At 54.7% G+C, this 25,589-nt stretch overlaps 1 protein-coding gene across 1 annotated transcript in view; it reads right to left on the bottom strand.

The window, feature by feature from the left end:
• Window positions 1–25,589, bottom strand: part of CCDC146 (coiled-coil domain containing 146) — a 234,020-nt gene that overhangs the window by 31,128 nt on the left and 177,303 nt on the right. The window contains exons 12-13 of the mRNA XM_075345195.1: window positions 24,658–24,746; window positions 21,315–21,479 (exon numbers count right to left, since the gene is read on the bottom strand). Coding sequence (XP_075201310.1) covers window positions 21,315–21,479; window positions 24,658–24,746 — 254 coding nt within the window. The remainder of the gene's footprint in view (window positions 1–21,314; window positions 21,480–24,657; window positions 24,747–25,589) is intronic.

The following is a 25,589-nucleotide window of genomic DNA, read 5'->3' as shown; positions in this document are numbered from 1 at the left end:
CTGTATATAGTATGTAGTAGTCAGCCTTATGGTAACTATGCATTAGAAATGTTATTTTTCTTATTTTACTGCAACATTGCTTTTGGCTGGATTTTCTGGCAGTTCTGAGTTAGAAATATTCAACAAATCAATGGCTCCATAAAATATCTGATTATCCATGTGAATAGATAGTATTACATCTGCACAATTACACCCTGACAGTGTAATATCCCCATGGAAAACGAGCAGGCGCAGTATAACTAAAAATCAATCATTGTGGCAGCCTACTGTATACAGTGGTGAGTGCCGCAGAATACCATCACATTTTCAGATGTGTTTTCCACTTACAAACCTGTGGCCTCTATTCCCCAGCCCTGTGTTGAAATACATGCGCTAGTACTCAGCCTCCCCGGGTCCAGCGCTAGCTCTCAGCGGTTGCTCCAATCTCTGTATGCTGACTGCAGTAAGGATGTCATGACTGTAATACACCTTACTGTTGCAGCCAGTGCAGAGACCACAGCGCACATCAGCACATCAGCCAGTGCAGAGACCACAGCGCACATCAGCACATCAGCCAGTGCAGAGACCACAGCGCACATCAGCACATCAGCCAGTGCAGAGACCACAGCGCACATCAGCCAGTGCAGAGACCATAGCGCACATCACCACATCAGCCAATGCAGAGACCACAGCGCACATCACCACATCAGCCAATGCAGAGACCACAGCGCACATCAGCACATCAGCCAGTGCAGAGACCATAGCGCACATCACCACATCAGCCAATGCAGAGACCACAGCGCACATCAGCACATCAGCCAGTGCAGAGACCACAGCGCACATCAGCCAGTGCAGAGACCACAGCGCACATCACCACATCAGCCAATGCAGAGACCACAGCGCACATCACCACATCAGCCAGTGCAGAGACCACAGTGCACATCACCACATCAGCCAGTGCAGAGACCACAGCGCACATCAGCCAGTGCAGAGACCACAGCGCACATCAGCCAGTGCAGAGACCACAGCGCACATCACCACATCAGCCAGTGCAGAGACCACAGCGCACATCAGCCAGTGCAGAGACCACAGCGCACATCAGCACATCAGCCAGTGCAGAGACCACAGCGCACATCAGCCAGTGCAGAGACCACAGCGCACATCAGCCAGTGCAGAGACCACAGCACACATCACCACATCAGCCAGTGCAGAGACCACAGCACACATCACCCAGTGCAGAGACCACAGCGCACATCAGCCAGTGCAGAGACCACAGCGCACATCAGCACATCAGCCAGTGCAGAGACCACAGCGCACATCAGCCAGTGCAGAGACCATAGCGCACATCACCACATCAGCCAGTGCAGAGACCACAGCGCACATCACCACATCAGCCAATGCAGAGACCACAGCGCACATCACCACATCAGCCAGTGCAGAGACCACAGCGCACATCACCACATCAGCCAGTGCAGAGACCACAGCGCACATCACCACATCAGCCAGTGCAGAGACCACAGCGCACATCAGCCAGTGCAGAGACCACAGCGCACATCACCACATCAGCCAGTGCAGAGACCACAGTGCACATCACCACATCAGCCAGTGCAGAGACCACAGCGCACATCAGCCAGTGCAGAGACCACAGCGCACATCACCACATCAGCCAGTGCAGAGACCACAGCGCACATCAGCCAGTGCAGAGACCACAGCGCACATCAGCCAGTGCAGAGACCACAGCGCACATCAGCCAGTGCAGAGACCACAGCACACATCACCACATCAGCCAGTGCAGAGACCACAGCACACATCACCACATCAGCCAGTGCAGAGACCACAGCGCACATCAGCCAGTGCAGAGACCACAGCGCACATCAGCACATCAGCCAGTGCAGAGACCACAGCGCACATCAGCCAGTGCAGAGACCATAGCGCACATCAGCACATCAGCCAGTGCAGAGACCACAGCGCACATCACCACATCAGCCAATGCAGAGACCACAGCGCACATCACCACATCAGCCAGTGCAGAGACCACAGCGCACATCACCACATCAGCCAGTGCAGAGACCACAGCGCACATCACCACATCAGCCAGTGCAGAGACCACAGCGCACATCAGCCAGTGCAGAGACCACAGCGCACATCAGCACATCAGCCAGTGCAGAGACCACAGCGCACATCAGCCAATGCAGAGACCACAGCGCACATCAGCCAGTGCAGAGACCATAGCGCACATCACCACATCAGCCAGTGCAGAGACCACAGCACACATCAGCCAGTGCAGAGACCACAGCACACATCACCACATCAGCCAGTGCAGAGACCACAGCGCACATCAGCCAGTGCAGAGACCACAGCGCACATCAGCACATCAGCCAGTGCAGAGACCACAGCGCACATCAGCCAGTGCAGAGACCACAGCGCACATCAGCCAGTGCAGAGACCACAGCGCACATCACCACATCAGCCAATGCAGAGACCACAGCGCACATCACCACATCAGCCAGTGCAGAGACCACAGCGCACATCAGCCAGTGCAGAGACCACAGCGCACATCAGCCAGTGCAGAGACCATAGCGCACATCACCACATCAGCCAGTGCAGAGACCACAGCACACATCAGCCAGTGCAGAGACCACAGCACACATCACCACATCAGCCAGTGCAGAGACCACAGCGCACATCAGCCAGTGCAGAGACCATAGCGCACATCACCACATCAGCCAGTGCAGAGACCACAGCACACATCACCACATCAGCCAATGCAGAGACCACAGCGCACATCACCACATCAGCCAGTGCAGAGACCACAGCGCACATCACCACATCAGCCAGTGCAGAGACCACAGCGCACATCAGCCAGTGCAGAGACCACAGAGCACATCAGCACATCAGCCAGTGCAGAGACCACAGCGCACATCAGCCAGTGCAGAGACCACAGCGCACATCAGCCAGTGCAGAGACCATAGCGCACATCACCACATCAGCCAGTGCAGAGACCACAGCACACATCAGCCAGTGCAGAGACCACAGCACACATCACCACATCAGCCAGTGCAGAGACCACAACGCACATCACCACAGCAGCCAGTGCAGAGACCACAGCGCATATCACCACATCAGCCAGTGCAGAGACCACAGCGCACATCAGCCAGTGCAGAGACCACAGAGCACATCAGCACATCAGCCAGTGCAGAGACCACAGCGCACATCAGCCAGTGCAGAGACCACAGCGCACATCAGCCAGTGCAGAGACCATAGCGCACATCACCACATCAGCCAGTGCAGAGACCACAGCACACATCAGCCAGTGCAGAGACCACAGCACACATCACCACATCAGCCAGTGCAGAGACCACAGCACACATCACCACAGCAGCCAGTGCAGAGACCACAGCGCACATCAGCCAGTGCAGAGACCACAGCGCACATCAGCACATCAGCCAGTTCAGAGACCACAGCGCACATCAGCCAGTGCAGAGACCACAGCGCACATCACCACATCAGCCAATGCAGAGACCACAGCGCACATCACCACATCAGCCAGTGCAGAGACCACAGCGCACATCAGCCAGTGCAGAGACCACAGCGCACATCAGCACATCAGCCAGTGCAGAGACCACAGCGCACATCAGCCAGTGCAGAGACCACAGCGCACATCAGCCAGTGCAGAGACCATAGCGCACATCAGCCAGTGCAGAGACCACAGCACACATCACCACATCAGCCAGTGCAGAGACCACAGCACACATCACCACATCAGCCAGTGCAGAGACCACAGCGCACATCAGCACATCAGCCAGTGCAGAGACCACAGCGCACATCAGCCAGTGCAGAGACCACAGCGCACATCAGCCAGTGCAGAGACCATAGCGCACATCACCACATCAGCCAATGCAGAGACCACAGCGCACATCAGCACATCAGCCAGTGCAGAGACCACAGCGCACATCAGCCAGTGCAGAGACCACAGCGCACATCACCACATCAGCCAATGCAGAGACCACAGCGCACATCACCACATCAGCCAGTGCAGAGACCACAGCGCACATCACCACATCAGCCAGTGCAGAGACCACAGCGCACATCACCACAGCAACCAGTGCAGAGACCACAGCGCACATCACCACAGCAGCCAGTGGAGAGACCACGGCGCACATCAGCACATCAGCCAGTGCAGAGACCACAGCGCACATCAGCCAGTGCAGAGACCACAGCGCACATCAGCCAGTGCAGAGACCACAGCGCACATCACCACATCAGCCAGTGCAGAGACCACAGCGCACATCACCACATCAGCCAGTGCAGAGACCACAGCGCACATCAGCCAGTGCAGAGACCACAGCGCACATCAGCACATCAGCCAGGGCAGAGACCACAGCGCACATCAGCCAGTGCAGAGACCACAGCGCACATCAGCCAGTGCAGAGACCACAGCGCACATCAGCCAGTGCAGAGACCATAGCGCACATCACCACATCAGCCAGTGCAGAGACCACAGCGCACATCACCACATCAGCCAATGCAGAGACCACAGCGCACATCACCACATCAGCCAGTGCAGAGACCACAGCGCACATCACCACATCAGCCAGTGCAGAGACCACAGCGCACATCACCACATCAGCCAGTGCAGAGACCACAGCGCACATCAGCCAGTGCAGAGACCACAGCGCACATCAGCACATCAGCCAGTGCAGAGACCACAGCGCACATCAGCCAATGCAGAGACCACAGCGCACATCAGCCAGTGCAGAGACCATAGCGCACATCACCACATCAGCCAGTGCAGAGACCACAGCACACATCAGCCAGTGCAGAGACCACAGCACACATCACCACATCAGCCAGTGCAGAGACCACAGCACACATCACCACATCAGCCAGTGCAGAGACCACAGCGCACATCAGCCAGTGCAGAGACCACAGCGCACATCAGCACATCAGCCAGTGCAGAGACCACAGCGCACATCAGCCAGTGCAGAGACCACAGCGCACATCAGCCAGTGCAGAGACCACAGCGCACATCACCACATCAGCCAATGCAGAGACCACAGCGCACATCACCACATCAGCCAGTGCAGAGACCACAGCGCACATCAGCCAGTGCAGAGACCACAGCGCACATCAGCCAGTGCAGAGACCATAGCGCACATCACCACATCAGCCAGTGCAGAGACCACAGCACACATCAGCCAGTGCAGAGACCACAGCACACATCACCACATCAGCCAGTGCAGAGACCACAGCACACATCACCACATCAGCCAGTGCAGAGACCACAGCGCACATCAGCCAGTGCAGAGACCATAGCGCACATCACCACATCAGCCAGTGCAGAGACCACAGCACACATCACCACATCAGCCAATGCAGAGACCACAGCGCACATCACCACATCAGCCAGTGCAGAGACCACAGCGCACATCACCACATCAGCCAGTGCAGAGACCACAGCGCACATCAGCCAGTGCAGAGACCACAGAGCACATCAGCACATCAGCCAGTGCAGAGACCACAGCGCACATCAGCCAGTGCAGAGACCACAGCGCACATCAGCCAGTGCAGAGACCATAGCGCACATCACCACATCAGCCAGTGCAGAGACCACAGCACACATCAGCCAGTGCAGAGACCACAGCACACATCACCACATCAGCCAGTGCAGAGACCACAGCACACATCACCACATCAGCCAGTGCAGAGACCACAGCGCACATCACCACATCAGCCAGTGCAGAGACCACAACGCACATCACCACAGCAGCCAGTGCAGAGACCACAGCGCATATCACCACATCAGCCAGTGCAGAGACCACAGCGCACATCAGCCAGTGCAGAGACCACAGAGCACATCAGCACATCAGCCAGTGCAGAGACCACAGCGCACATCAGCCAGTGCAGAGACCACAGCGCACATCAGCCAGTGCAGAGACCATAGCGCACATCACCACATCAGCCAGTGCAGAGACCACAGCACACATCAGCCAGTGCAGAGACCACAGCACACATCACCACATCAGCCAGTGCAGAGACCACAGCACACATCACCACAGCAGCCAGTGCAGAGACCACAGCGCACATCAGCCAGTGCAGAGACCACAGCGCACATCAGCACATCAGCCAGTGCAGAGACCACAGCGCACATCAGCCAGTGCAGAGACCACAGCGCAAATCAGCACATCAGCCAGTGCAGAGACCACAGCGCACATCAGCCAGTGCAGAGACCACAGCGCACATCACCACATCAGCCAATGCAGAGACCACAGCGCACATCACCACATCAGCCAGTGCAGAGACCACAGCGCACATCAGCCAGTGCAGAGACCACAGCGCACATCAGCACATCAGCCAGTGCAGAGACCACAGCGCACATCAGCCAGTGCAGAGACCACAGCGCACATCAGCCAGTGCAGAGACCATAGCGCACATCACCACATCAGCCAGTGCAGAGACCACAGCACACATCAGCCAGTGCAGAGACCACAGCACACATCACCACATCAGCCAGTGCAGAGACCACAGCACACATCACCACATCAGCCAGTGCAGAGACCACAGCGCACATCAGCACATCAGCCAGTGCAGAGACCACAGCGCACATCAGCCAGTGCAGAGACCACAGCGCACATCAGCCAGTGCAGAGACCATAGCGCACATCACCACATCAGCCAATGCAGAGACCACAGCGCACATCAGCACATCAGCCAGTGCAGAGACCACAGCGCACATCAGCCAGTGCAGAGACCACAGCGCACATCACCACATCAGCCAATGCAGAGACCACAGCGCACATCACCACATCAGCCAGTGCAGAGACCACAGCGCACATCACCACATCAGCCAGTGCAGAGACCACAGCGCACATCACCACAGCAACCAGTGCAGAGACCACAGCGCACATCACCACAGCAGCCAGTGGAGAGACCACGGCGCACATCAGCACATCAGCCAGTGCAGAGACCACAGCGCACATCAGCCAGTGCAGAGACCACAGCGCACATCAGCCAGTGCAGAGACCACAGCGCACATCACCACATCAGCCAGTGCAGAGACCACAGCGCACATCACCACATCAGCCAGTGCAGAGACCACAGCGCACATCAGCCAGTGCAGAGACCACAGCGCACATCAGCACATCAGCCAGGGCAGAGACCACAGCGCACATCAGCCAGTGCAGAGACCACAGCGCACATCAGCCAGTGCAGAGACCACAGCACACATCACCACATCAGCCAGTGCAGAGACCACAGCACACATCACCACATCAGCCAGTGCAGAGACCACAGCGCACATCAGCCAGTGCAGAGACCACAGCGCACATCAGCACATCAGCCAGTGCAGAGACCACAGTGCACATCAGCCAGTGCAGAGACCATAGCGCACATCACCACATCAGCCAGTGCAGAGACCACAGCGCACATCACCACATCAGCCAATGCAGAGACCACAGCGCACATCACCACATCAGCCAGTGCAGAGACCACAGCGCACATCACCACATCAGCCAGTGCAGAGACCACAGCGCACATCACCACATCAGCCAGTGCAGAGACCACAGCGCACATCAGCCAGTGCAGAGACCACAGCGCACATCAGCACATCAGCCAGTGCAGAGACCACAGCGCACATCAGCCAATGCAGAGACCACAGCGCACATCAGCCAGTGCAGAGACCATAGCGCACATCACCACATCAGCCAGTGCAGAGACCACAGCACACATCAGCCAGTGCAGAGACCACAGCACACATCACCACATCAGCCAGTGCAGAGACCACAGCACACATCACCACATCAGACAGTGCAGAGACCACAGCGCACATCAGCCAGTGCAGAGACCACAGCGCACATCAGCACATCAGCCAGTGCAGAGACCACAGCGCACATCAGCCAGTGCAGAGACCACAGCGCACATCAGCCAGTGCAGAGACCACAGCGCACATCACCACATCAGCCAATGCAGAGACCACAGCGCACATCACCACATCAGCCAGTGCAGAGACCACAGCGCACATCAGCCAGTGCAGAGACCACAGCGCACATCAGCCAGTGCAGAGACCATAGCGCACATCACCACATCAGCCAGTACAGAGACCACAGCACACATCAGCCAGTGCAGAGACCACAGCACACATCACCACATCAGCCAGTGCAGAGACCACAGCGCACATCAGCCAGTGCAGAGACCATAGCGCACATCACCACATCAGCCAGTGCAGAGACCACAGCGCACATCACCACATCAGCCAATGCAGAGACCACAGCGCACATCACCACATCAACCAGTGCAGAGACCACAGCGCACATCACCACATCAGCCAGTGCAGAGACCACAGCGCACATCAGCCAGTGCAGAGACCACAGAGCACATCAGCACATCAGCCAGTGCAGAGACCACAGCGCACATCAGCCAGTGAAGAGACCACAGCGCACATCAGCCAGTGCAGAGACCATAGCGCACATCACCAAATCAGCCAGTGCAGAGACCACAGCACACATCAGCCAGTGCAGAGACCACAGCACACATCACCAAATCAGCCAGTGCAGAGACCACAGCACACATCACCACATCAGCCAGTGCAGAGACCACAGCGCACATCACCACATCAGCCAGTGCAGAGACCACAACGCACATCACCACAGCAGCCAGTGCAGAGACCACAGCGTATATCACCACATCAGCCAGTGCAGAGACCACAGCGCACATCAGCCAGTGCAGAGACCACAGAGCACATCAGCACATCAGCCAGTGCAGAGACCACAGCGCACATCAGCCAGTGCAGAGACCACAGCGCACATCAGCCAGTGCAGAGACCATAGCGCACATCACCACATCAGCCAGTGCAGAGACCACAGCACACATCAGCCAGTGCAGAGACCACAGCACACATCACCACATCAGCCAGTGCAGAGACCACAGCACACATCACCACAGCAGCCAGTGCAGAGACCACAGCGCACATCAGCCAGTGCAGAGACCACAGCGCACATCAGCACATCAGCCAGTGCAGAGACCACAGCGCACATCAGCCAGTGCAGAGACCACAGCGCACATCACCACATCAGCCAATGCAGAGACCACAGCGCACATCACGACATCAGCCAGTGCAGAGACCACAGCGCACATCAGCCAGTGCAGAGACCACAGCGCACATCAGCACATCAGCCAGTGCAGAGACCACAGCGCACATCAGCCAGTGCAGAGACCACAGCGCACATCAGCCAGTGCAGAGACCATAGCGCACATCACCACATCAGCCAGTGCAGAGACCACAGCACACATCAGCCAGTGCAGAGACCACAGCACACATCACCACATCAGCCAGTGCAGAGACCACAGCACACATCACCACATCAGCCAGTGCAGAGACCACAGCGCACATCAGCACATCAGCCAGTGCAGAGACCACAGCGCACATCAGCCAGTGCAGAGACCACAGCGCACATCAGCCAGTGCAGAGACCATAGCGCACATCACCACATCAGCCAATGCAGAGACCACAGCGCACATCAGCACATCAGCCAGTGCAGAGACCACAGCGCACATCAGCCAGTGCAGAGACCACAGCGCACATCACCACATCAGCCAATGCAGAGACCACAGCGCACATCACCACATCAGGCAGTGCAGAGACCACAGCGCACATCACCACATCAGCCAGTGCAGAGACCACAGCGCACATCACCACAGCAACCAGTGCAGAGACCACAGCGCACATCACCACAGCAGCCAGTGGAGAGACCACAGCGCACATCACCACATCAGGCAGTGCAGAGACCACAGCGCACATCACCACATCAGCCAGTGCAGAGACCACAGCGCACATCACCACAGCAACCAGTGCAGAGACCACAGCGCACATCACCACAGCAGCCAGTGGAGAGACCACGGCGCACATCAGCACATCAGCCAGTGCAGAGACCACAGCGCACATCAGCCAGTGCAGAGACCACAGCGCACATCAGCCAGTGCAGAGACCACAGCACACATCACCACATCAGCCAGTGCAGAGACCACAGCACACATCACCACATCAGCCAGTGCAGAGACCACAGCGCACATCAGCCAGTGCAGAGACCACAGCGCACATCAGCACATCAGCCAGTGCAGAGACCACAGCGCACATCAGCCAGTGCAGAGACCATAGCGCACATCACCACATCAGCCAGTGCAGAGACCACAGCGCACATCACCACATCAGCCAATGCAGAGACCACAGCGCACATCACCACATCAGCCAGTGCAGAGACCACAGCGCACATCACCACATCAGCCAGTGCAGAGACCACAGCGCACATCACCACATCAGCCAGTGCAGAGACCACAGCGCACATCAGCCAGTGCAGAGACCACAGCGCACATCAGCACATCAGCCAGTGCAGAGACCACAGCGCACATCAGCCAATGCAGAGACCACAGCGCACATCAGCCAGTGCAGAGACCATAGCGCACATCACCACATCAGCCAGTGCAGAGACCACAGCACACATCAGCCAGTGCAGAGACCACAGCACACATCACCACATCAGCCAGTGCAGAGACCACAGCACACATCACCACATCAGCCAGTGCAGAGACCACAGCGCACATCAGCCAGTGCAGAGACCACAGCGCACATCAGCACATCAGCCAGTGCAGAGACCACAGCGCACATCAGCCAGTGCAGAGACCGCAGCGCACATCACCACATCAGCCAATGCAGAGACCACAGCGCACATCACCACATCAGCCAGTGCAGAGACCACAGCGCACATCAGCCAGTGCAGAGACCACAGCGCACATCAGCCAGTGCAGAGACCATAGCGCACATCACCACATCAGCCAGTGCAGAGACCACAGCACACATCAGCCAGTGCAGAGACCACAGCACACATCACCACATCAGCCAGTGCAGAGACCACAGCACACATCACCACATCAGCCAGTGCAGAGACCACAGCGCACATCACCACATCAGCCAGTGCAGAGACCACAACGCACATCACCACAGCAGCCAGTGCAGAGACCACAGCGCATATCACCACATCAGCCAGTGCAGAGACCACAGCGCACATCAGCCAGTGCAGAGACCACAGAGCACATCAGCACATCAGCCAGTGCAGAGACCACAGCGCACATCAGCCAGTGCAGAGACCACAGCGCACATCAGCCAGTGCAGATACCATAGCGCACATCACCACATCAGCCAGTGCAGAGACCACAGCACACATCAGCCAGTGCAGAGACCACAGCACACATCACCACATCAGCCAGTGCAGAGACCACAGCACACATCACCACAGCAGCCAGTGCAGAGACCACAGCGCACATCAGCCAGTGCAGAGACCACAGCGCACATCAGCACATCAGCCAGTGCAGAGACCACAGCGCACATCAGCCAGTGCAGAGACCACAGCGCACATCACCACATCAGCCAATGCAGAGACCACAGCGCACATCACCACATCAGCCAGTGCAGAGACCACAGCGCACATCAGCCAGTGCAGAGACCACAGCGCACATCAGCACATCAGCCAGTGCAGAGACCACAGCGCACATCAGCCAGTGCAGAGACCACAGCGCACATCAGCCAGTGCAGAGACCATAGCGCACATCACCACATCAGCCAGTGCAGAGACCACAGCACACATCAGCCAGTGCAGAGACCACAGAACACATCACCACATCAGCCAGTGCAGAGACCACAGCACACATCACCACATCAGCCAGTGCAGAGACCACAGCGCACATCAGCACATCAGCCAGTGCAGAGACCACAGCGCACATCAGCCAGTGCAGAGACCACAGCGCACATCACCACATCAGCCAGTGCAGAGACCACAGCGCACATCACCACATCAGCCAGTGCAGAGACCACAGCGCACATCAGCACATCAGCCAGTGCAGAGACCACAGCGCACATCAGCCAGTGCAGAGACCACAGCGCATATCACCACATCAGCCAGTGCAGAGACCACAGCGCACATCACCACATCAGCCAGTGCAGAGACCACAGCGCATATCACCACATCAGCCAGTGCAGAGACCACAGCGCACATCACCATCACCACAGCAGCCAGTGCAGAGACCACAGCGAACATCACCACAGCAGCCAGTGCAGAGACCACAGCGCACATCACCACAGCAGCCAGTGCAGAGACCACAGCGCACATCAGCACATCAGCCAGTGCAGAGACCACAACGCACATCACCACAGCAGCCAGTGCAGAGACCACAGCGCATATCACCACATCAGCCAGTGCAGAGACCACAGCGCACATCACCACAGCAGCCAGTGCAGAGACCACAGCGAACATCACCACAGCAGCCAGTGCAGAGACCACAGCGCACATCACCACAGCAGCCAGTGCAGAGACCACAGCGCACATCACCACATCAGCCAGTGCAGAGACCACAACGCACATCACCACAGCAGCCAGTGCAGAGACCACAGCGCATATCACCACATCAGCCAGTGCAGAGACCACAGCGCACATCAGCCAGTGCAGAGACCACAGCGCACATCAGCCAGTGCAGAGACCACAGCGCACATCAGCCAGTGCAGAGACCACAGCGCACATCAGCACATCAGCCAGTGCAGAGACCACAGCGCACATCAGCCAGTGCAGAGACCACAGCGCACATCAGACAGTGCAGAGACCACAGCGCACATCACCACATCAGCCAGTGCAGAGACCACAGCGCATATCACCACATCAGCCAGTGCAGAGACCACAGCGCACATCACCACATCAGCCAGTGCAGAGACCACAGCGCATATCACCACATCAGCCAGTGCAGAGACCACAGCGCACATGACCACAGCAGCCAGTGCAGAGACCACAGCGAACATCACCACAGCAGCCAGTGCAGAGACCACAGCGCACATCACCACAGCAGCCAGTGCAGAGACCACAGCGCACATCACCACATCAGCCAGTGCAGAGACCACAGCGCACATCACCACATCAGCCAGTGCAGAGAGCACAGCGCACATCACCACATCAGCCAGTGCAGAGACCACAGCGCACATCAGCCAGTGCAGAGACCACAGCGCACATCAGCACATCAACCAGTGCAGAGACCACAGCGCACATCAGCCAGTGCAGAGACCACAGCGCACATCAGCCAGTGCAGAGACCATAGCGCACATCACCACATCAGCCAGTGCAGAGACCACAGCACACATCAGCCAGTGCAGAGACCACAGCACACATCACCACATCAGCCAGTGCAGAGACCACAGCACACATCACCACATCAGCCAGTGCAGAGACCACAGCGCACATCAGCCAGTGCAGAGACCACAGCGCACATCAGCACATCAGCCAGTGCAGAGACCACAGCGCACATCAGCCAGTGCAGAGACCATAGCGCACATCACCACATCAGCCAGTGCAGAGACCACAGCGCACATCACCACATCAGCCAATGCAGAGACCACAGCGCACATCAGCCAGTGCAGAGACCACAGCGCACATCACCACATCAGCCAGTGCAGAGACCACAGCGCACATCACCACATCAGCCACTGCAGAGACCACAGCGCACATCAGCCAGTGCAGAGACCACAGCGCACATCAGCACATCAGCCAGTGCAGAGACCACAGCGCACATCAGCCAGTGCAGAGACCACAGCACACATCAGCCAGTGCAGAGACCATAGCGCACATCACCACATCAGCCAGTGCAGAGACCACAGCACACATCAGCCAGTGCAGAGACCACAGCACACATCACCACATCAGCCAGTGCAGAGACCACAGCACACATCACCACATCAGCCAGTGCAGAGACCACAGCGCACATCAGCCAGTGCAGAGACCACAGCGCACATCAGCACATCAGCCAGTGCAGAGACCACAGCGCACATCAGCCAGTGCAGAGACCACAGCGCACATCACCACATCAGCCAATGCAGAGACCACAGCGCACATCACCACATCAGCCACTGCAGAGACCACAGCGCACATCACCACATCAGCCAGTGCAGAGACCACAGCGCACATCAGCCAGTGCAGAGACCACAGCGCACATCAGCACATCAGCCAGTGCAGAGACCACAGCGCACATCACCACATCAGCCAATGCAGAGACCACAGCGCACATCACCACATCAGCCAGTGCAGAGACCACAGCGCACATCAGCCAGTGCAGAGACCACAGCGCACATCAGCACATCAGCCAGTGCAGAGACCACAGCGCACATCAGCCAGTGCAGAGACCACAGCGCACATCAGCCAGTGCAGAGACCATAGCGCACATCACCACATCAGCCAGTGCAGAGACCACAGCACACATCAGCCAGTGCAGAGACCACAGCACACATCACCACATCAGCCAGTGCAGAGACCACAGCACACATCACCACATCAGCCAGTGCAGAGACCACAGCGCACATCAGCCAGTGCAGAGACCATAGCGCACATCACCACATCAGCCAGTGCAGAGACCACAGCGCACATCACCACATCAGCCAATGCAGAGACCACAGCGCACATCACCACATCAGCCAGTGCAGAGACCACAGCGCACATCACCACATCAGCCAGTGCAGAGACCACAGCGCACATCAGCCAGTGCAGAGACCACAGCGCACATCAGCACATCAGCCAGTGCAGAGACCACAGCGCACATCAGCCAGTGCAGAGACCACAGCGCACATCAGCCAGTGCAGAGACCATAGCGCACATCACCACATCAGCCAGTGCAGAGACCACAGCACACATCAGCCAGTGCAGAGACCACAGCACACATCACCACATCAGCCAGTGCAGAGACCACAGCACACATCACCACATCAGCCAGTGCAGAGACCACAGCGCACATCAGCCAGTGCAGAGACCACAGCGCAAATCAGCACATCAGCCAGTGCAGAGACCACAGCGCACATCAGCCAGTGCAGAGACCACAGCGCACATCACCACATCAGCCAATGCAGAGACCACAGCGCACATCACCACATCAGCCAGTGCAGAGACCACAGCGCACATCAGCCAGTGCAGAGACCACAGCGCACATCAGCACATCAGCCAGTGCAGAGACCACAGCGCACATCAGCCAGTGCAGAGACCACAGCGCACATCAGCCAGTGCAGAGACCATAGCGCACATCACCACATCAGCCAGTGCAGAGACCACAGCACACATCAGCCAGTGCAGAGACCACAGCACACAGCACCACATCAGCCAGTGCAGAGACCACAGCACACATCACCACATCAGCCAGTGCAGAGACCACAGCGCACATCAGCACATCAGCCAGTGCAGAGACCACAGCGCACATCAGCCAGTGCAGAGACCACAGCGCACATCACCACATCAGCCAGTGCAGAGACCACAGCGCACATCACCACATCAGCCAGTGCAGAGACCACAGCGCACATCAGCACATCAGCCAGTGCAGAGACCACAGCGCACATCAGCCAGTGCAGAGACCACAGCGCACATCACCACATCAGCCAGTGCAGAGACCACAGCGCACATCACCACATCAGCCAGTGCAGAGAGCACAGCGCACATCACCACAGCAACCAGTGCAGAGACCACAGCGCACATCACCACAGCAGCCAGTGGAGAGACCACAGCGCACATCACCACATCAGCCAGTGCAGAGACCACAGCGCACATCAGCACATCAGCCAGTGCAGAGACCACAGCGCACATCAGCCAGTGCAGAGACCACAGCGCACATCAGCCAGTGCAGAGACCACAGCGCACATCACCACATCAGCCAGTGCAGAGACCACAGCGCACATCAGCCAGTGCAGAGACCACAGCGCACATCAGCACATCAGCCAGTGCAGAGACCACAGCGCACATCAGCCAGTGCAGAGATCACAGCGCACATCAGCCAGTGCAGAGACCATAGCGCACATCACCACATCAGCCAGTGCAGAGACCACAGCACACATCAGCCAGTGCAGAGACCACAGCACACATCACCACATCAGCCAGTGCAGAGACCACAGCACACATCACCACATCAGCCAGTGCAGAGACCACAGCGCACATCAGCCAGTGCAGAGACCACAGCGCACATCAGCACATCAGCCAGTGCAGAGACCACAGCGCACATCAGCCAGTGCAGAGACCACAGCGCACATCACCACATCAGCCAGTGCAGAGACCACAGCGCACATCACCACATCAGCCAGTGCAGAGACCACAGCGCACATTAGCACATCAGCCAGTGCAGAGACCACAGCGCACATCAGCCAGTGCAGAGACCACAGCGCACATCACCACATCAGCCAGTGCAGAGACCACAGCGCACATCACCACATCAGCCAGTGCAGAGAGCACAGCGCACATCACCACAGCAACCAGTGCAGAGACCACAGCGCACATCACCACAGCAGCCAGTGGAGAGACCACAGCGCACATCACCACATCAGCCAGTGCAGAGACCACAGCGCACATCAGCACATCAGCCAGTGCAGAGACCACAGCGCACATCAGCCAGTGCAGAGACCACAGCGCACATCAGCCAGTGCAGAGACCACAGCGCACATCACCACATCAGCCAGTGCAGAGACCACAGCGCATATCACCACATCAGCCAGTGCAGAGACCACAGCGCACATCACCACATCAGCCTGTGCAGAGACCACAGCGCATATCACCACATCAGCCAGTGCAGAGACCACAGCGCACATCACCATCACCACAGCAGCCAGTGCAGAGACCACAGCGAACATCACCACAGCAGCCAGTGCAGAGACCACAGCGCACATCACCACAGCAGCCAGTGCAGAGACCACAGCGCACATCAGCCAGTGCAGAGACCACAGCGCACATCACCACATCAGCCAGTGCAGAGACCACAACGCACATCACCACAGCAGCCAGTGCAGAGACCACAGCGCATATCACCACATCAGCCAGTGCAGAGACCACAGCGCACATCAGCCAGTGCAGAGACCACAGCGCACATCAGCCAGTGCAGAGACCACAGCGCACATCAGCACATCAGCCAGTGCAGAGACCACAGCGCACATCAGCCAGTGCAGAGACCACAGCGCACATCAGACAGTGCAGAGACCAGAGCGCACATCACCACATCAGCCAGTGCAGAGACCACAGCGTATATCACCACATCAGCCAGTGCAGAGACCACAGCGCACATCACCACATCAGCCAGTGCAGAGACCACAGCGCATATCACCACATCAGCCAGTGCAGAGACCACAGCGCACATGACCACAGCAGCCAGTGCAGAGACCACAGCGAACATCACCACAGCAGCCAGTGCAGAGACCACAGCGCACATCACCACAGCAGCCAGTGCAGAGACCACAGCGCACATCAGCACATCAGCCAGTGCAGAGACCACAACGCACATCACCACAGCAGCCAGTGCAGAGACCACAGCGCATATCACCACATCAGCCAGTGCAGAGACCACAGCGCACATCACCACAGCAGCCAGTGCAGAGACCACAGAGAACATCACCACAGCAGCCAGTGCAGAGACCACAGCGCACATCACCACAGCAACCAGTGCAGAGACCACAGCGCACATCAGCACATCAGCCAGTGCAGAGACCACAGCGCACATCACCACATCAGCCAGTGCAGAGACCACAGCGCATATCACCACATCAGCCAGTGCAGAGACCACAGCGCACATCACCACATCAGCCAGTGCAGAGACCACAGCGCATATCACCACATCAGCCAGTGCAGAGACCACAGCGCACATCACCATCACCACAGCAGCCAGTGCAGAGACCACAGCGAACATCACCACAGCAGCCAGTGCAGAGACCACAGCGCACATCACCACAGCAGCCAGTGCAGAGACCACAGCGCACATCAGCCAGTGCAGAGACCACAGCGCACATCACCACATCAGCCAGTGCAGAGACCACAACGCACATCACCACAGCAGCCAGTGCAGAGACCACAGCGCATATCACCACATCAGCCAGTGCAGAGACCACAGCGCACATCAGCCAGTGCAGAGACCACAGCGCACATCAGCCAGTGCAGAGACCACAGCGCACATCAGCACATCAGCCAGTGCAGAGACCACAGCGCACATCAGCCAGTGCAGAGACCACAGCGCACATCAGACAGTGCAGAGACCAGAGCGCACATCACCACATCAGCCAGTGCAGAGACCACAGCGTATATCACCACATCAGCCAGTGCAGAGACCACAGCGCACATCACCACATCAGCCAGTGCAGAGACCACAGCGCATATCACCACATCAGCCAGTGCAGAGACCACAGCGCACATGACCACAGCAGCCAGTGCAGAGACCACAGCGAACATCACCACAGCAGCCAGTGCAGAGACCACAGCGCACATCACCACAGCAGCCAGTGCAGAGACCACAGCGCACATCAGCACATCAGCCAGTGCAGAGACCACAACGCACATCACCACAGCAGCCAGTGCAGAGACCACAGCGCATATCACCACATCAGCCAGTGCAGAGACCACAGCGCACATCACCACAGCAGCCAGTGCAGAGACCACAGAGAACATCACCACAGCAGCCAGTGCAGAGACCACAGCGCACATCACCACAGCAACCAGTGCAGAGACCACAGCGCACATCAGCACATCAGCCAGTGCAGAGACCACAACGCACATCACCACATCAGCCAGTGCAGAGACCACAGCGGACATCAGCCAGTGCAGAGACCACAGCGCACATCAGCCAGTGCAGAGACCACAGCGCACATCAGCCAGTGCAGAGACCACAGCGCACATCAGCCAGTGCAGAGACGAAAGCGCACATCAGCACATCAGCCAGTGCAGAGACCACAGCGCACATCAGCACATCAGCCAGTGCAGAGACCACAGCGCACATCACCACATCGGCCAGTACAGAGAGCACAGCGCACATCACCACAGCAGCCAGTGCAGAGACCACAGCGCACATCAGCACATCAGCCAGTGCAGAGACCACAGCGCACATCAGCCAGTGCAGAGACCACAGCGCACATCAGCCAGTGCAGACACCACAGCGCACATCAGCCAGTGCAGAGACCATAGCGCACATCACCCAGTGCAGAGACCACAGCACACATCAGCCAGTGCAGAGACCACAGCGCACATCAGCACATCAGCCAGTGCAGAGACCACAGCACACATCACCACATTAGCCAGTGCAGAGACCACAGCGCACATCACCACATCAGCCAGTGCAGAGAGCACAGCGCACATCACCACATCAGCCAGTGCAGAGACCACAGCGCACATCAGCACATCAGCCAGTGCAGAGACCACAGCGCACATCACCACATCAGCCAGTGCAGAGAGCACAGCGCACATCACCACAGCAACCAGTGCAGAGACCACAGCGCACATCACCACAGCAGCCAGTGGAGAGACCACAGCGCACATCACCACATCAGCCAGTGCAGAGACCACAGCGCACATCAGCACATCAGCCAGTGCAGAGACCACAGCGCACATCAGCCAGTGCAGAAACCACAGCGCACATCAGCCAGTGCAGAGACCACAGCGCACATCACCACATCACCCAGTTCAGAGACCACAGCGCACATCACATAAGCCAGTGCACAAACACCACAGCACCCATCACCACAGCGCACATCACCACAGCAGCCAGTGCAGAGACCACAGCGCACATCACCACATCAGCCAGTGCAGAGACCCCAGCGCACATCACCACATCAGCCAGTGCAGAGACCACAGCGCACATCACCACATCAGCCAGTGCAGAGACCAAAATGCACATCACCACATCAGTCAGTGCAGAGACCACAGCGCACATCACCACATCAACCAGTGCAGAGACCACAGCGCACATCACATAAGCCAGTGCACAAACACCACAGCACCCATCACCACAGCGCATATCACCACAGCAGCCAGTGCAGAGACCATAGCGCACATCACCACATCAGCCAGTGCACAAACACCACAGCACCCATCACCACAGCGCACATCACCACAGCAGCCAGTGCAGAGACCATAGCGCACATCACCACATCAGCCAGTGCACAAACACCACAGCACATATCACCACAGCAGCCAGTGCACGAACACCACAGTGCGCATCTCCGCAGCAGCCAGTGGACAAACACCACAGCACATCTCACCACAGCAGCCAGTGCACAAACACCACAGCACCCATCACCACAGCAGCCAGTAAACAAACACCACAGCACCCATCACCACAGCAGCCAGTGAACAAACACCACAGTGCACACTGCAGCAGCCAGTGCATAAACACCACAGTGCACATCGCAGCAGCCAGTGCACAAACACCACAGTGCGCATCACCACAGCAGGCAGTGCACTAACACCACAGTGCGCATCACCACAGCAGGCAGTGCACCAACACCACAGTGCGCATCACCACAGCAGGCAGTGCACCTCACCGCAGCAGCCAGTGTGCAAAACACCACGGTGCGCATCACATTAGCAGGCAGTGCACAGAGACCACAGCACACCTCTCCACAGTAGCTGGAACATAGAGACCACAGTGCACCTCACTGCAGCAGTCCGTACACAGAGACCTTAGCACAAGCCGGTACATAGAGATCTTCGCACATTTCACCACAGCAGCCAGTATACAGAGACCACAGCACACCTCAATGCAGCAGCTAGTACACTTCACCGCACCAGCCGCTACAAAGAGACCACAGCACACCTCCCCACAGTAGCTGGAACATAGAGACCACAGTGCACCTCACTGCAGCAGTCCGTACACAGAGACCTTAGCACAAGCCGATACATAGAGATCTTCGCACATTTCACCACAGCAGCCAGTATACAGAGACCACAGCACACCTCAATGCAGCAGCTAGCACACTTCACCGCAGCAGCCGCTACAGAGAGACCACAGTGCACCTCACTGTAGCAACTGATACATAGAGACCACGACCCACCTCAGTGCACCAGTCCGTACACAGCAATCACAGCATACAGACCACAGTGCACTTCACCGCAGCAGCTGGTATACCAAGATCTCCGCACATATCACCAGTGTACCTGTGGAGAGCTGGACCCAGCGAGGGTGAATACTAGCTCATTTTATTAATTCTAAACAGCGCTGACTGATAGAGACCAGAACTATAAGAAGAAAACCCATTTAGTGCTATTCTATAAAAAGAGGAAATTCCAACTAAATCTGTTATATCAGATACACTGTAAAATGTAATTGTCAGCAAATAATACAACATAATAAAAAATAAATAATAAAATAATTTTCTGAATCTCAGTACGCTCTGCCCTCAGTGAAGGATTGTGGATGGGTCTATTTAAAATTCTTTTTCCGAATGCTCATAAATAGACATCAGGAAGATGAGATTTGCTTCTAACCAGTCAGCTCATCACTTTCCTATATCCATTATACTACACAGACCTTTCTTTGCTGGAAACATTGGTTCTCAGTATTTCCATCTCATTTCCATAGATTTTGAGTTTTTCCCGAAGCTCTGCTGATCGCTGGGTAGCCATCTGAATGAGGCTGACACACTTGTTTCTTTCATTGCGGATTATGTCATACATCTGGGCAAATTCTTTTAGTCTGTAACATAAAAACTTAATTTATTTATCAGGCTAAAACATAAAAAATCTCAGCCTGTCTTGACAGTAAACATCTTCACCTTACTTCATAATATCCATTCTCTGCACACCGCCTAAGGGCCCGAGAACACATTTTTATACATTATTATTGTTGTTAACCAGCTCTCAAGGGTCCAATAAATCCATCTAAAATCTTGTCTACAGGCTTTATGAATACCAAAATATAGTGTGTAGTCCACATGACAATAACAACTAATAAGTAAATTAGATAACACATACAGTGGAGACCAAAAGTTTTGCATATACCATTTATTGATCACAGCAAAGAGAGTATCGTATTTTTCGTTTTATAAGATGCACCAGATTATAAGACGTACCCCAAATTTAGAGAAAAAAAAAGGTAAGAAAAATAAGGGGTCCCTTTTATAATCCGATGGTGTCTTACCGAGGAGAAGGGTGGCAGCGGTAGTGGAGTGGGGGGGGTCACAGGAGGCAGGGGCGGTACTGGACTACGGCGATACTGCGGGCGGTGCCGAGGGGGGCCCAGATACTCACTGCGGGCGGCAGCGCTGTGCTGGGGCAGCGGGTGCTGCTCTGTGCTGGGGCTGCGGGCGCTTCTCTGCGCTGGGGCAGCGGGCGCTGCTCTGCGCTGGGGCAGCGGGCTGCCCTGTGTTGTTGCTCGTTGCGGGCGGTGAGGCATGGTCCATTCTGAAGATGTTGGCTTCAAAGAAATAGCGTCCGGAGTCGGCGCGTGCACAGATTAAATTATCAGCTCAATGTCAAGCCGAGATCTCATTTACGCACGCGCCATCTGCTGGCACCATTTTCCTTAAGTCTGCTGCTGAGATAACAATGGCCCGAATGCAAGCTTGAGTCGAGAGCTCAATCTGTACATGAGCACCATTATTTGAAGCCCTCACCGCCGACGTCTTCAGAATGGCCAGTGCTTCACTGCCCGCCAAACAGAGCCAAGCAGCACAGAGCAGAGCTGCACCAAACAGCACCGCACAGACCAGTGCCCACAGCTCCGACACAGAGCAGTGCCCGCAGCACAGCATAGCCATTTCCTCCTGTGGCCCCTCTTCACCCCCCCCCCCCCGGTAAGCTACATTCGGATTTTAAGACGGAGGTGAGTGCGCAGCTCCTCTCACTGTGTGCTGGTACTGTGTGGTGCCCGCTGTTGTAGTGGTGTAGGGTCAGTGGGGCGGTGTGGCCTGGAGCCTTGGGGGCTTCGCCTTGCAGCATGGGTGCTGTGAGGCACCAGGTCACCTTCCCTGCTGGCACTGTGTCGCTGCAGCAGTGGTTAGTGCACAGTGCCACACTACAAGGTTTAGAATAGGGACCCACTCAAGAGGTTCGCCGTGACGTGGCAGTGGGCTTAATACAATCTCATCAGAATGGTAACAAAGAACCTCACGTTCTATTTCATTTTTTGCCTAGCGGCTTTAGATCATTGTATTTTTGGAATGTGCTATCCATGTCTTTTTTCTCCATAGTTTCATTGTTCTGCCTAGGTGGCTCACTATGTAAATTCCGTTACGCTCCTTTGTTTCCTGGCAGGGGACATCAATAATTCATACGCATTTTACTGTCTAAAGTCCCTTCTAGCGGGCCACTGAGTGGAAAGTCCCTTTTTGTAAGCATAGCAAGCAGGACTTTGTGCATAGTGCTATTAGGATTTCAATGGGCAGAACAGGAAATTTTATTGGATAGGAAAAGGTTAAGACGTGGCAGCTCTGTAGACTCCGCTACATGACTAAAGCTAAAAGTGCACATTGTGTCAGAACGGCTGTACCCAAGTGATAGATCGTCAGATTCAGAATCTCCTTGCCTACATCCTGCTGCTCTCAGGTGAAGTAGCAAAAACCTGTCAGATTCCCTTTAAAGAGAACCTGTCATGTAAAAATAACACTATTAACCTACAGATATGAGAATAATCTGCCGATTAATAGCATTCTGATGCCATGCGGCCACCACACTGACAGCTCCACTGCCAGAAGGAAAAAAAAACTTTATTCCGACCGGCAACCTCGACTTACAGTCATAAGGCTATGTGCGCACTTTGCGTTTTCACCTGCGTTTCCAGCATTTTGAACTGCAGCGTTTTCATGCCAAAAGGCATGCGTTTTGATTTTCAATAATAGTCTATGGCAAATGACGATTTCTTGTCTGCAATTTGCGTTTCAAAACGCTGAGTTTAATTTGCCTAATTTGTGGCAAAAAACATGCGTTCAAAGAAGCAGCATGTCAATTGTTTTTGCCATTTGGGCTGCGTTTTGCTAACATTGAAGTCAATGAGAAGTAGAAAAAAGCAAAAAACATCAAAATTCCAGCGTTTTACCTGCTTTTTAGGTGCAGAAAACATGCGTTTTGGACTACATAAACGCATGCTTTTCTGACATCAAAATAATGAAATGATATGTCCCTTTACACACACACATAGTCCGACAATTAAATTAAAGAAAAATATTAATTTATTGCTATTTTAGCGATAAATAGTATAAAACCGCTATAATTATATGAAATGTAACTTTTTTCGCTATTATCTCAATGATTATATGTGTTTCTTTTTTTTCCCTTTTTTCATTGTGTTTGACTGTTTAAACTTTATTTAGCAGTGTCTTTATGTTCAAAACGCATCTATCTAAACGCAATGGAAAAGCATGTAAAAAGCGCTAAAAACGCGGCTAAAAAGCAGTAAAACGCATGCGTATTTACCGCGATTTAGTGGACAAAAGCAACTTTGGCAAAAGCAATTTCTGCCAAAGGATGTATTTAGAACTGCAACTAGGACGACGCAAAGTGCGGACATAGCCTAAAGGCGCGGATGGGGCGGTTTCAGTCACCGATCTGTGCATATTGAGCATTGAATTATGATCAAGTTTTCAAAAATCTCTGCTTATTGTCATACAATGGGAATTTTAATTGTTTATTCCATGGACAGAACTCTGCTCCGATACAGGATAATTACAAGGCAGATATAAGAGCTATGTTTGTAATGAATGTTGTACCTGTGTGATTGTCACATTATCAAGGACAAATGAGATCCTTGTAAGTTCATATTTAATGTCTGCAGGCAGCAGAGAAATTAAAAATGTCATTCTGCTTTTCTGGCTCATTGTTGGCTCAAAATGTATATAACATATTCTCGTTTTATGTTATTTCATAGTGCATTTTACCTTTTTTGAACTTCTTGATTTTTCTTCTTATGCTCGCCAATAATAAGATCTCGTCCCTTGATTTCCTGCAGAATTTGATGGTATCGTTGCTGTTTATGAAACAAAAAGTGGAGCCAAAATAAAAGGTTTATACATTAAAGGGATCCTGTCGCCTCAGAAAACGCTATTTATCTGCAGCTATAGGGTTAATCTGCAGGTAAATAGCATTGCCATGCAGCCTGGTCACCTTCCATCTAAGCTAGGCATTTCATCTACAAGCTTCCCAGGACCGGAGGCTGCAGTTGGGCCGCATCCTTCTCTGCCCTTATTCACATTATTACTGATGGAAGGTAAGGTTTTAAATCTAAAGTTGGACCGTCCCAACTGGGTCCACCTTGTTGTAGTGGGATGGCTTTTACGATTTTTGATTAAACAATGTTAACCAAGTACCGGATGTTGTTTAACCCCTTCATCCCAAAGCCTGTTTTAACATTCCGGAGCAGGCCATTTTTTTTTAAATTCTGAGCAGAGTCACTTTATGTGGTAATAATACTGGAACGCTTCAATGGATCCAGGTGATTCTGAGATTGGTTTTTTTGGGACATATTGTACTTTATGTTAGGGTAAATTTATGTTGTTTTTGCATTTATTTGTGAAAATATTGGAAATTTGGAGAAAATTGAGAGAATTGCGAAGGAGGACCATTTGACTTTTGGAGTGCAAATTCATCTGGAATCGTTAGCGGATGCCACGTCGCATTTGCAGAGCTCCTGATGTGCCTAATCAGTGGAAACCCCCACAAGTCAACTCACTGTGGAAACTAGACCCTTCAAGGAATTTATCTAGATGTTTGCTGAGCACCTTGAATCCCCAGGTGCTTCAAAGAATTTGATAATGTTGAGCTGTGAAGTTAAAAATTCACATTTTTCCCTCACAAATTTTGCTTTATTCCC

This window comes from Anomaloglossus baeobatrachus, chromosome 4 (assembly GCF_048569485.1).
Source record: "Anomaloglossus baeobatrachus isolate aAnoBae1 chromosome 4, aAnoBae1.hap1, whole genome shotgun sequence".
NCBI classification, from domain to species: domain Eukaryota; kingdom Metazoa; phylum Chordata; class Amphibia; order Anura; family Aromobatidae; genus Anomaloglossus; species Anomaloglossus baeobatrachus.
Note: the sequence above shows the minus strand (reverse complement) of the source record. Positions and strands in the feature narration are given on the sequence as shown.